The sequence below is a fragment of the Tachysurus fulvidraco genome, chromosome 4 (assembly GCF_022655615.1).
Source record: "Tachysurus fulvidraco isolate hzauxx_2018 chromosome 4, HZAU_PFXX_2.0, whole genome shotgun sequence".
Lineage (NCBI taxonomy): Eukaryota > Metazoa > Chordata > Actinopteri > Siluriformes > Bagridae > Tachysurus > Tachysurus fulvidraco.
The window spans coordinates 22,025,530-22,039,012 of record NC_062521.1 but is presented as its reverse complement, the minus strand read 5'-3'; the positions used below and the strand labels follow the sequence as shown (position 1 = coordinate 22,039,012).

At 38.4% G+C, this 13,483-nt stretch overlaps 1 protein-coding gene across 5 annotated transcripts in view; it reads left to right on the top strand.

Moving 5' to 3' along the window:
• phactr2 (phosphatase and actin regulator 2) overlaps positions 1–9,387 on the top strand; it is a 48,382-nt gene extending 38,995 nt beyond the window's left edge. For all 5 annotated transcript variants that reach the window (XM_047812236.1, XM_027145887.2, XM_027145886.2 and 2 more), the window contains 7 exons: positions 1,683–1,846; positions 2,595–2,751; positions 3,058–3,113; positions 5,234–5,295; positions 5,607–5,744; positions 6,396–6,472; positions 7,983–9,387. In XM_047812236.1, the coding sequence (XP_047668192.1) occupies positions 1,683–1,846; positions 2,595–2,751; positions 3,058–3,113; positions 5,234–5,295; positions 5,607–5,744; positions 6,396–6,472; positions 7,983–7,998 (670 nt within the window). In that variant the 3' untranslated portion in view covers positions 7,999–9,387. The remainder of the gene's footprint in view (positions 1–1,682; positions 1,847–2,594; positions 2,752–3,057; positions 3,114–5,233; positions 5,296–5,606; positions 5,745–6,395; positions 6,473–7,982) is intronic.
• Positions 9,388–13,483: the final 4,096 nt, after the last annotated feature.

Sequence of the window (13,483 nt, the reverse complement as noted above, 5' to 3'; positions counted from 1 at the left end):
CAGACACACCGTTATAATTTCGCTCAGGTATTACTGCAGACTGGCTCATAGAAATACAGTTCTGTTTATTTCTCTCTACTTTCACAGATGTTTCATTTATATTTGTTAGGGTTTTATGCTCTGACGAAGATGGTCATTTTATCACAGATTTTTACTCACCTAATGTTGATTAATTCTTAAATCTAATTGGCCAGATGGAGTTATGATAACAGCAGGTCGGACAGTAGTTCAGAGATTTTATCCTGGAAGTCTCCAGTCGCTGTACTATGAAGTTCCTACTGCTGATTGTTGAACGTTTATCAGTGGGCGCTGCAGCTAGTATTCCTTACTTTATCAGTGTTATTTGGAAATCTAGCATTAAATGTTTTCGTATGTTCTTGTTTCTATAGTCTTTCATAAGGGTGTGTATGACACGTGCTAAGACTCAAAATAACCAGAATAAAACAGTGTTCTTAATGAACAAAGACTATAATGGTTTATGCAGTGAAGCGTTTTGTACAGAGATATTTAATTAGCATTTATAAAAGGACTCTCCATCCTCAGTGCTTTATAACAGTCTGATCAGGTGAGTCTCCAGGACAGAGGACAGTTATTAACATCGAGAGAGAGAGAGAGAGAGAGAGAGAGAGAGACTGAGAGACCGAGAGAGAGAGAGACAGAGACCAGAGAGAGAGAGAGAGACTGAGATAGAGAGAGAGAGACAGAGACCAGAGCGAGAGAGACTGAGAGAGAGAGACAGAGACTAGTGAGAGAGAGACAGAGACCAGAGAGAGGGAGAGAGACAGAGTGAGAGAGAGTCAGAGACAAAGACTGAGAGAGAGAGACAGACAGACAGAAAGAGAGAGAGAGACAGAGAGAGAGACCGAGACTGAGAGAGAGACAGAGACCGAGACTGAGAGAGAGACAGAGACCGAGACTGAGAGAAAGACAGAGACCGAGACTGAGAGAGACAGAGACCAAGATAGACCAAGAGACACAGAGACCTTGAGACAGACACCGAGACTGAGAGAGAGCATGAACAGAGAGAGACAGAGAAAGAGGCTGGTGAGGAAATGTACTATTTATAGCTCTAATTATGTAAGCAATAACAGGAAGTAATTTGTCATGCAATTGTTCTACAACAAGAAATATAATTATGAAGTGATAAAAACGGTATCATTCTTTCATTCATTTTAAAAATATGTATTATTTGGAAAATTGATATGGTGTTAGAGGTATAAAATGCTCCAGCATGTGCAGTTAAAGAAAATATATCCACGTTTGGATGATAACAATAACTTATCTCAACACACCACCTACTGCAAACCCCAGTGTTTCATTGCTTACATATCAGTTTGGCAATGTGAGTAGGTTCTTGTGGCATTGCCCACATGACCATCTGACCAGCATCTGTGACCTAATTTCCTATGGTGTAAGTCTGGGAAAAACAATTCTTAAAATAAGACATTTTACATGCCTTTGGAACATGAACATGGTACATTTTTCTATTCTCTGCTCCCTGAAACAGTTGCCCACGGGAGTTGAACACTAATCTAACACTACGTTTCATTGCACATTGTGAACTGTGAACTTTTCAGCACACGGTTGACTATTATTTTTTTCCCCTCAGGTTACAGATGCAATTGTGGTTTGACAATTTTGTGTGGAATTAGAGCGACTCTTGTGTGTTTGGTCATTTACAGAACTGAAGGAAGCAGGAAACCGCAGGTTGTCAATGTGGAAAGTCCAGAAGTGTCCGTTATCCCAAATGCCGTTAGAGAGACGGCGGCTAGTGACTCAGACTCAGACGGGCCCATACTCTATAAAGACGAAGATGAGGAGGATGAAGAGGACGAGTACACCTCCAGTAGGTGTTTTATCTTGTGGTGTAGTACTACACAGTTCATTTTCTGATCACAATATGAACAGATTTTTGCAGACGAAATAAAAATAGAACTCTCCTAAAAATAGGGAAAAAAATCAACGGGCCAAAAAAAAAGTATAGACAATGATATACAATCAAACATCACCCCTATTATTATTAATATTATAATAATATTATTATTAATATTTATTTGTTTGTTTGTTTGTTTATTTATTTATTTATTTATTTATTTGGTATAGTCGAAGCCAGAACCCCATAGATTTAATCAAAGCTAATTAAAAAGAGCGATCCCAACATGTATTTAGTATCAAGGAAAAATTCAGCAAGCTACTTATTTTTTTATTATTAATAGGGCTTTGCTATATTTATATATCTGCTTGCTAACAATATGGGACACAGGAAATGTGACTGTCAGACCCTGGAAGCCCTTTGACAAGTCCGGTTACTCATTCAAACAAAGAATTACATTCAGTTACATGGCCAAGATCTGACTTTTACACATTAATCCATCCATCCTTTCTTCAGTGCACTGTGTGTATTTGGTGTTGTGTTTGCTATTTCTCAAGAAATCAGATTTTTACTAGTCACTCCTGTCGTTCCTAATTCTCTCTCTGTCTCCCTTTCTGCTCTTTCTCTCTTTCTAATTTTACCTCCGCCTTTATTTTATGGCCTTTTTAATGGCAGAACCCAAGAGCCTGAGAGAGATTAACATGAATATTTGTTTCCATAGGCTCCCTTGCCAGTAAAATCCGCCGCAGAGACACGCTTGCCATCAAACTCGGCAACAGGCCCAGCAAGAAAGAGCTGGAAGAGAAGAATATCCTTCCAAGGACGTCAGAGACAGAGAGACAGGAACAGCGGCAGCTGATAGGCTGTAAATTAGTGAGGTGATGTTGACCCAGCACCTGCAGGACATGATTTTAGTGTACCAAACTGTCTAATATCAACACACTCCAGCTAAAGATGGGAAAGCACAGTATATTTTGAAAGCCTCCATCAGGAATTGATGAATTGCCAGTTTGTTATACTTTAATGTATCTTCTGTAAGAGCTGAGGAGTTTGGTTAATCCCACTTGGGAGTTTTGCCATCTTGTCAGATCAAACTGAACAGCAGAAGAAGTTTTTTAGGTCTTCATGTTTAAACATATGATGTGTTATTAGTGTGGGGATTGACTCGTCTTCTTTCACTGCAGACGACTTAGCCAGAGGCCCACCACTGAAGAGCTGGAGCAGAGGAACATCCTGAAACGTGAGTAAGCCCTTGTTTTCCAGTTCAAGCCCATGACAACATGATCAAGTCAAGTCAAGAAGCTTTTATTGTCATTTCAACTATATAGCTGTTGCAGTACACAGTGAAATGAGAGTTTCTCCAAGATCAGGGTGCTACATAAAACAAAGAGCTTAGGACTTAGTAAGTAGTTCTAGATACATAAAGTGCATCTGTGCAACCTGGTATAAACAGTGCAGGACAAGACAGACAAGACGTGCAGGACAAAAGTAAAGTGAAGTGACGTGATATACGGCTAAGTATGGTGAACCATACTCAGAATTCGTTCTCTGCATTTGACCCATCCAAAGTGCACACACACACCGTGAACACACACCCGGAGCAGTGGGCAGCCATTTATGCTGCGGCGCCCGGGGAGCAGTGGCGGGGTTCGGTGCCTTGCTCAAGGGCACCTCAGTCGTGGCCGGCCCGAGACTCGAACCCACAACCTTAGGATTATGAGTCAGACTCTCTAACCATTAGGCCATGACTTGCCCACAAACAAAAAAGACAGTGCAGACAAAAAATACAAGACAATACACAAAGACAATAAACAGAAACAGCACTGACCAGTGTAAATACTATATGTACAACAGATCATATTGATATAAAAAGTCTCTGTTTGCTGTATAAGGATTTTAACACACGGCGAGCAACTGCTTTATCATCAGACTTGCTGCTGTTTTAGTGCAGTATTGTAAGTAGTATAAGCATTGTTAACCAGTGAAGCCTGGACAACACTGGCTGACTCGATTGTCTAGTTCTTTTGCAGTCACACAGGTCTGGTCAGTCTAAACATCTTAAAGTTGTTCATATGCAGAATTAGAAAAGTATAGAAATTCAGCAAAAAGTTTAAAAGACAGAAAGGATGTTGTTATTGAAGGGTTTCACAATATATACAGTACTTATATGAAACAGCAATGTCTTAGTTCATTTCTAGTTTTAAGATCGGCCAAATGTCATTAAATTGCCCTGGAAGCGACTTACAGGCAAGGAAGCTACAAATAATTTCTCACAATCGATGAAAAAAATATAATGCAGCCTATAAGAACCAAGCTACTTTACCAGATGCCTGTCAGGAACCTTGAGAGGAACCAGACTCATAAGGGAACCCGTCCTCATCTGGGTGACACCAAAGAGCGTCTCTGTGTATAAAAGCACCTAGAAAGTTTCTACACCCAGAAAGTGACAGCAGTCCATTTCAGCACACCATTCACACCATTGGGCAATACAGTACATCTAGCAACCTGTTTTGGGGGGTCTGAGAAACTTAACAGGAAACTTCTGAGTCTCTACACAGACAGTAAGTTCAGGATCAGACCCTGGAGTTGTGAGAAGAAGGAAAAAAAACCCCAAAGTCTTAAAAGATTCTGGAGGAATACCTTGTCTATTATAGAGCTTTGGCAATTTTCACCAAGAGCACTCGAAACTGCATATGAAACCTGATAAGGTATTTTACAGAACTGCATAATCTACTGTCAGGTGTCTATTACTCTTGGACAAGAACAGTAATGACTCATCTATACTATATATAAAAGCCCAAGCATCTACAATAGCCAGGATCAAAGAACATCCAAGGCGGTCTGAGTCACCCCAATTTCACACATTTTATACTGAGAGAAGCAAGAATAATGACACCCAGAATTAACTGCAAGCATTGTCAGAATGTCATTTTATTCTAAGCACCGGTGTTAAGATGGAAAGGAATTGAACAAGCTGGTGGATGATTAATGCAGTGTGACTGAAGGGAAAGAAGCAGCGTGTCCGTTTGCTCTCCATCACTGAAGTGCACTCAGGCTGTATGTTCAAGCCAGAGGCTGAAACCAAGACTCATGTTCTCCATGGAAAAATAGTCTGTCTGTCTTAGACCCTCAGGTTTTCATTTGTCATTATCAGCCGTTCTGTTCTCTCAAACTCAGGTCTTTTATACAGGAATCCGGATTTAAGTGCTTACAAATTGCCTCACGTAGCATATTGTAATATATTGTAAGGTATATCACAATCACAGCATGAATATTCTGTTTACCTCAGTGTCATAACTGCACACACATATTGAAATCTATGTGGCTTTTTTCACTTTTTTTTCTGCTTCGTCACCGCAGAGAAGAACGAGGAAGAGGAGCAAGAAGCCAAGCAAGAAATTAAAAGACGGCTTTCTCGGAAGGTATCACACGTTTCACCTTGTGTAGTCTATACTTTAATTCTTTGAGGTTTAATTTAATTAATGAAGAGTTGTTTTATGAATTCTGACGTTACTGGTAAAGAAGCCACTATGTTATCCGTGTGTTTGTGGTGCACTGCGCCATCTGGTGGTTGTGAAATTTACAACCTTTAAAATGTGAAAAGAAATAAATAAGATTTTTGATTTCTAAAGGATTTAACCTTTAGGTAAATTAATGAACTACATTTGCTTCGAGACACTAGATACTATACGGTGTGGAACTGTATGTTTTTTGTGTTTTTTTTTGTCTGTAGCTGAGTGTCCGGCCCACGGTTGCTGAGTTAGTAGCAAGGAGGATCCTGCGTTTTAACGAGTATGTTGAGGTAACTGAAGCAAAAGACTACGATCGGCGTGCTGACAAGCCCTGGACCAGACTGACGCCTGCAGACAAAGTGAGACTTTTACCAATTCTTCCTTATCTTATACTCAACATCTCTGAGTGTGTAATTATATATAATATTTAGGCCATCATGTTAGAAACATGGTATAAATGGAGGATATGGAACCTGTCATTGTATAGTTGTTTAACTGAAAGGATCTGAGATGAAGGGAAGGAAAACTGAAACCCAGAAAGCTCACAGAGCAACTCCCAGAGAAATACAGATATTATTTATTTAATATAATCAATTAATTAATTAACTAATTTATTTTATTATTGATATGACTTTTTTTTTTGTTTTGTTTTTTAACATTTCTTTACTATTGTGTTTTACTATTGTACTGACATGTAGTTTATGTCGGTGCTGCCGCCTACTGGCCATAAGTGATAAGCACTGATAATCCTAAACAAAACGGATTAAATGTGTTACTGATGTAAATCATATACAGAATTTTCTTTAATGAAATATGCAGGATATTAAAATGTTTGAAAATGCTTTGTGATACTGATATTTACAAAACTGAAAAGCTTAGATTGTTATTTTTTGAACGTGTGAACTATAACAAGTAATTATTAGTTATATTGAAGTTAGGAACAAACCAGGATAGAAAAGTTCTCATAAAATCTGTTTCTGGATGAATTGCTGAAATTTCTTTTTCTGCAGGCTGCTATACGCAAGGAGCTTAACGAATTTAAAAGCAAAGAGATGGAAGTTCACGAAGAGAGCAAACAATTTACCAGGTGAGTCACGAGTATAGCAGCATACATACAGCTACAGCTACAGAATACTTTTGTTTGTTTGGTGAGTCGGATCTAGCCATGAAATAATACATTTTAGAACACGCAGAATATTTGTGCCCAGCTTGTGTACCTTGGTTTGTATTAAAGAATGTTGTGCAGAATAACTCAGTTCAGGCAGGTGTAGGATCTAAGATTAAAATGTGTATGTGCATACGCTTTTGTCAGATTTCTGTTCTTTTAGCTATCTGCCACAGTATATTGGGGTTAAAGTTAAATCATGGATATGACAACTGTTGGCAGAACACCTTAAAAACAAACAGGAGACAGCTGCAGAAAAAAGCCAGGCAGAGCTTCAACAGGGAAATAACCTGTGTATAGTGTTCAGACTTCAAGCAATTACTGACTCCAAAATGCCTCGCAACCAACTTTTAAAAACTTAAAGTATGATTGTTAGTTTTTCAATTATATAACAAAATAACCACTAAAATAATAATAACTTGTTAATGTCCACATATTTATTGAGCAGACTTTATATTTCTCTTGCTAAATATATCACGTCTAGACATGGCAGTATAATTCCGAATGCATTTATTGTAAGTCAACGTTCATAAATGTATTCTTACCGTCCAGTTCAATAGAAACAAACGTACACCTGTACGTTGATGCACTTATCCAATGAACTAATCATGTGCCAGCAGTGTAGTGCACTGTAACTGGGCAGCTGAAAAAAAATCCAATCATCAGTTTGCAGATTTGTTGAGATTGTCTAGAGTAACATCAGAATCCTGTCCACCTGACAGGACAGGAACGTGATGTTGTCTATTTACAGATGTGGTCTGACGTGTCTTTGTAATCATTTAGACAGCATCCAGATTATATCAAATTAAAAAAGAAATGCTATATATATATATATAGAAAAAAAATCTCTTCTGCCTCTACTTTACTGTGTAATGCTATGATCGAATGCACTGATTCTGCTATTTAAACATTTCTCAGTGGGACATTAACTCACCACTATTACATCTATTCTACTATTATGTCATGCTCTGGATTAAATTTCGAACGAATTACCGTACTTCCAATTCATTAAAAAAATGTTCTTCGACACATTATCCATCAAACCATGCCTGAAATTTATTTTTCCTCTTTTTTGTTAAGTCTCAAGAGTGTGTTTTCCTTGATTTATCTACATCAAATAATTAAAATGAAGTAAAAAAAAAAAGTAGACTGTGACCATGCATCATGATTTTGTGACCTCAGTGTAGTATCTCATGATTACATTAAGCACAAATATACAAAATATATTATATTATATTATATACTTAATGATCTGTGCATTGCATGGTAGATACTGTATGTTTGTCTTGCACAATTATTGATTAAGTTGAACTTACTGGCTTCCTCCTCGATAAGCTGCCTTGTTTTCCAATAAATTTTGGCTTGATCTCTTTTTCAATCTTCCCACTGTGATTGTGTTAAAATAGCGTCCGCTCCCTCTGTGCCTTGGCAGGTTCCATCGTCCCTGAGAGAGAGGCTGGATTGGTGCCCACTCACACACACACACACACACACACACACACAAACACCTCTCTCTCTCTCTCTCTCTCTCTCTCTCTCTCTCTCTCTCTCTCTCTCTCTCTCTCTCTCTCTCTCTCTCTCTCTCTCTCTCTCTCTCTCTCTCTCTCTCGTCCGGGTTCCTTCACCTCATTTTCCAATGCAGGGCCAACAGTCAAACTCCACGTCACACACTGACACATTCCGGTCATTGTGTCTCTAAACATCATCTAATACATGGGTGAACCAGAGGACAGCTAAAACACCAGTGAGAGAGACGTCTGTGCAAGAACAAACACGAACAGGTGCCTTGCTCTGTCCCTGGCTTTGTTTGCACACACTAAGGACAAGATATTTTTTTTTCTCCTTTGTTTTTGTTTTTTAAATGAAGGTTTCCCAGTATGCCTCAGGACATACAGTGACACACACTTCTTGACACCATCATTTTGTGCTGAGGACATGGATTTTTTATTTTTTTTTGGAACATGACTGATTTTATAACAGTGTTACAGTGTGGAGACCCATATTAATTGTTAATATTCTTGCATGTGAAAAATCATTTTAAAAATCATAGTCACCCATTGAACTTGTACCATTTCTATAAAAAACATCAAACAGGAAGTCTTTTACAAAATTACAAATGGTTATTATTATTATTATTATTATTATTATTATTATTATTATTATTATTATTATTAACGGTAGCAGCTCAGATTTGATTTGTGCCTTTTCTTATTGCATCCGTTTCGGGTATTAGCTCCATTTGAGCATATGTGGTGCAGATGGTCTTTAGTTTTCATAGTGTGACAGTCTTATGATTGCTATCTTCTTCTTTGATTTGGCCTTCGGCAAAACAGACTGTACGTCTGAATGCTGTATTAACTACAACAGGGTTGAATCATCACTCTATTATTGCACTTCTACTATGGGAAATGCTCGACCATTCAACATGCTGGGTTTACACAGTAGTCACATTTTTGTATATGTATTTGTTTTGGGTTTTTTATTTCTATTTTTTTATAGCATTCCCTAGGATTTCTCCACAAATGGAGCCTCATCTCATCATCTCACTTCTGCCCCACCTCCTTCTTGTTGCATCCAACCGGGTGGAAAAACTCCAGATCTGTTTTGCTGCTGTGAGGATAGCCATGTTGCGTTGTATTGTAATATGCTGTGGGATCAAACTTTTTACGTTATACTGTTGTAAGATGATGTTATCACAAATGTACATGTACAAGAGGCCGGGAGTGCTATTTTGTCATTGCAAACAGGTATCATAGAGAAATATTTAAATTATTTTTAATCAGTTGTTGTACAGAATGTGCATATAATACATGTGAATACATCCATTATGCTGGAAAGCAGCAGACTGATTGTTTTGTTTACTGCACTCTCCTTTCTTTTTCAACAAAAATAGATTTGGGTTTAGTGTCTGACCTTCCTGAAATCATCTCTCAATGGAGAACCTAAAATCATATTTTCCAGAGTCTTTGCATATCATTTCTATTATTTGTGTTTAAAAATGTGTGTTTTGAAACTGCATGAATACATTGTGTTGTAGGTTGGATATTTTCTGTGTGTAGGCTTGGGTTTAGAGTGTGCTCTTCAATTTACTCCCACCACAGCAAAACATAGTGGTGGGGGTGTGTTTGTGTGTGTGTGTGTGTGTGTGTGTGTGTGTGTGTGTGTGTGTGTGTGTGTGTGTGTGTGTGTGTGTGTTTGTGTGTGTTTGTGAGTGTGTGTTTGTGTATGCATGTGTGTGTTTGTGTTTGTGTATGCATGTGTGTGATGCAGTACTGGAAATCGCATCCTTGGATTGTTTTCATCTCTTGCCCAGTGTTCAAGGGATAAACTTTGGATCCACTGTGACCCTGGACGAGGAGAAAAAGGTTCTCTAAGAGCTTTGTGTAGATTTAACTAAATCAGACCAGAAGGCCTTAATAGTTTACACCATTGACTCCAAGGCATCATTCTTTCCATGGAACTGAGCACAAATCATTTTAGTGGGTTAATAAAGCTGCTCAGAGCCGGATACATTGAGCAGAGGGCAAGAGAAGTGGTAAAAATATGACATGACGGTCATAGCCTCAGTTCCATAGAACAGAGACCAAATTGCAAACACAGTAAAATGTCACCGCTACCTGTCAGCACGTCCAGTTTATAGTTGAGTTTATAGGAGACCCATGTGTCCTTTTGATAGTGAAAATACCTTTCTAATCTTTCGTTTTTATTGAGCACATACGGCACTGCTTCACAACCCTGCTCCTACAGTACCTCTTCCTTTACATTGTGTTGCTTTCCTCGATCCCGACACACGATTTTAACTAATCAAGTAATGCGTTAAGTAATGAAACTTCCCTGTGTATAAGAACAGGGAAAACACAAAAGTATAGGAAGATCTATTACTATCTTCCTGTGCCTTTGCACATCTTTTGAGGTGTGAGGAACATGAATAAACCTGAATAAATCAAAGTAATACACAGGGATGTACGCTCAGTGAGCATCTAATATCGACCAATTTGTAGCAATTTATTCAGAATTATATGCTCAGCCCTCAGGTTTTGTGGGTTATGTACGTAATAAGCAGCAGCAGATTTTGGTAGTGAAGGACGACATTAATAATGATATACCCTCAAACAAACTCAAGCCCAGAGGCTATGACCTTTGACAGGCTTCTATCTATCATCATAGAATGCTGAGAGTCAACAACTGCAGCTTATTTTGAGTGATTTTTTTTCTAAGTTTAACCTACAGATGTGTTTTCTGTGTGTGACATATAGTGGAGCTAATATCATTAACCAGGTTTCAGATACATTTCCAGCACATGAAGACTTGTTGGTGCATGGGAAACAAGGTCACCATCGTGGTGCACAAACATTTCTGATGTAAGTTAAGGATCCCTTCAAGAAACCCCATTTTCTTCTCCCAATTCTGCAAAATAGCTTACAGTAGAAATGATTCTGTACATCATGGCCACACAGGCTGTATTTTATTAGATTAAATTCTAGTTATTTCCTACAAAGCTTGGCAGCAAATTTTGTCCAATCTGGCAACCCTATTAACTGCTCTGTTCACTTATCCTACACCAAGCATGGGATGTCGTGACTCCAGCCAAATTGAGCCTCTGTGTTTTTTGACCACAATGTGCAATAATAACTATATGGACACATGATCTATAACATCTATAACGTTTGTAGAACACTGGTATATATCTGTCAGGTAGCAACATCATTTCTTTGGTTGTTGGTCTCTAAAAGTGGTAATTAATATTTTTGCTAGAAATTAAAATATTTTACAAGATCAACAGCTGATATAAATAGTGGGTGTCACCCACACCTATTGAAGAGCTGCCACTGCTAATTGCAAAGTGACTAGAAAAAGAGCTAATCTACCTAGAATGTACATTTCCTGAAGAAAATGTGAATGGTGCTTGCACGTGGCAAATCTCAGCACTCGGTTGCTAGGGTGTTTTGGGTGTTAATTTTGGAGGCAAGTGGATAGAAAGCTAGGGTGCCAATACTTTTGGAATCAATGGATTGATAGTGTGTAGTTGATAGTTACATGTATTGAGTCTCCTTTACATCTACAGTCACTAGGAGAACACAGAAGAGAAGCCGTGCCTGAGCTCTGCGCACTCTGCATGTGTGAGAGATTAAAGGAATTTTAGGAATTTCCCATTCAAGTCTATGGGACTTTTTTGGCCGCCTTTTTGTCCGCTGTGCGAACATTGTTGGTTGGATCGCTTAGAAAAGTCATACTGTAGCACGCCTCTCCTCAATGAGCCGGTCGATTTGACACCTCATTCATGGGTCTAGGACAAGATACGTGCCGAAATTTTGTCCGGAAGTATTATAATTAGTATGCAAGATAACAAGAATGATGCTTTGCAAGCAACATTAATTATACAACATTTCCCAGAATGTTTTACTGTATTTAAAAGTATTGTCGTCAGTGAATAACAAATCTGTTGTGTCTCTTCCCCCCCCCCCCCCACGATTTTTAGACATATAATTTAAGTCATCTAAGGAAAGATTTGAATGAATCACCATAAACTCATATATTTGATTTTATAGCTAGTTAACATTATTTAGTATGTGGAACAAGTTTTTATTAGGCCACCAAAGACTTAGTATACTCATTGTTGAACATGCCTCAGCACATCCAAGACTCTCTTTATTTTTAAAGTTCAGCTATTTATGGGTTTATCAACACAGAGCTGATTGGAACTGGCAGATGGCCTACTATATGATCCCACCATTATCCTCCTCCTCCTCTCCTCCTCCAGTTCTTGGTTTACTGGTAATAAAGTGCCAGCAATTCAAACACTGCACTGCACTGGGCTTGTAAAAGCTGCTTGGGCACTGGAGAGGAAAGTGATGCACTATGATGTCCATCTGGCTGCGCTCCAATGGGAAGTCTGCTATAAAGCCGTGAAGCAGGCCAAGAAATCCACAAGTGCTCAGCGTTAGTTTTGCTCTCTGCTTTCCAGCTGGTGTGTCGAGCTCTCTGTTTGCCTTGAAAGGCAGGGTTCAGGTCAGCTTTTGCTCTAGTGCTGTTTACACACACACATACTATCTCTGATCGTTACTGTAGGAGCACAGTGTCCTGAGATGGGATGTGAGCCCTGGCATGGCTCAGAGGTGGTGATATTTCATATGACAGGTAGAGTAGTGCTGAGGAAAAATGTACTACAGAATAATCACCGTTAAGAAATGTACAGGAACCAGGTATAGTCCCAAGATGGTTGTGATGAAGCAGGAAAATGTCACAGCAATGTTACTCTGGATATTCTTTCATTCATTTGTTCATCTTTAGTAACCATTTTATCTTAGTTAGGGTCATGGTGGATCCAGACCCTATCTAAGGAACACTGGACCTGAGGCAAAATATTCTCTGAATGGGATTTCAGACCATCGTTGTACTATATGGACTCACATTCACACACGCTCAACTGGAGTAAATTTTTAGTGGCCAAGCTACTTGTTTTTGGGAAGTGATAAAAAAAGAAGAGAGAATCCAGAAGGACATCTTGTGATGTTATCAAGGAACCAGAGAGACATGAAAAAATCTTGATTATTACAAATTGAATATTTTTTCAATACTTATTACATTAATGTCTTCTAACACAAAGCTTCACCATATCAAAGATTGGATGTACTTTGTTGTTAAATAACTGCATGATTGACATCCAATTATTGAACATCATCTTATTAGAGAATCCAACATCCCGACGTGTAAGTTTCTTGCAGTACACTCGTTTATTAGATCTTACTTTGACATTTTCTGTTCACACAATCTGACATTAACATGGTGAAGGATTAATCATCATTTATTCGAAATATTAAACAAATCCTCCCCGAATTAGAAAATTAGGTTTCCACTAAAAGTTCAACAGTTCTATGCTATGTCTGCATTGCTAGCTAACATTCTGAACCTTTTAATTAAATTGATCTTTAC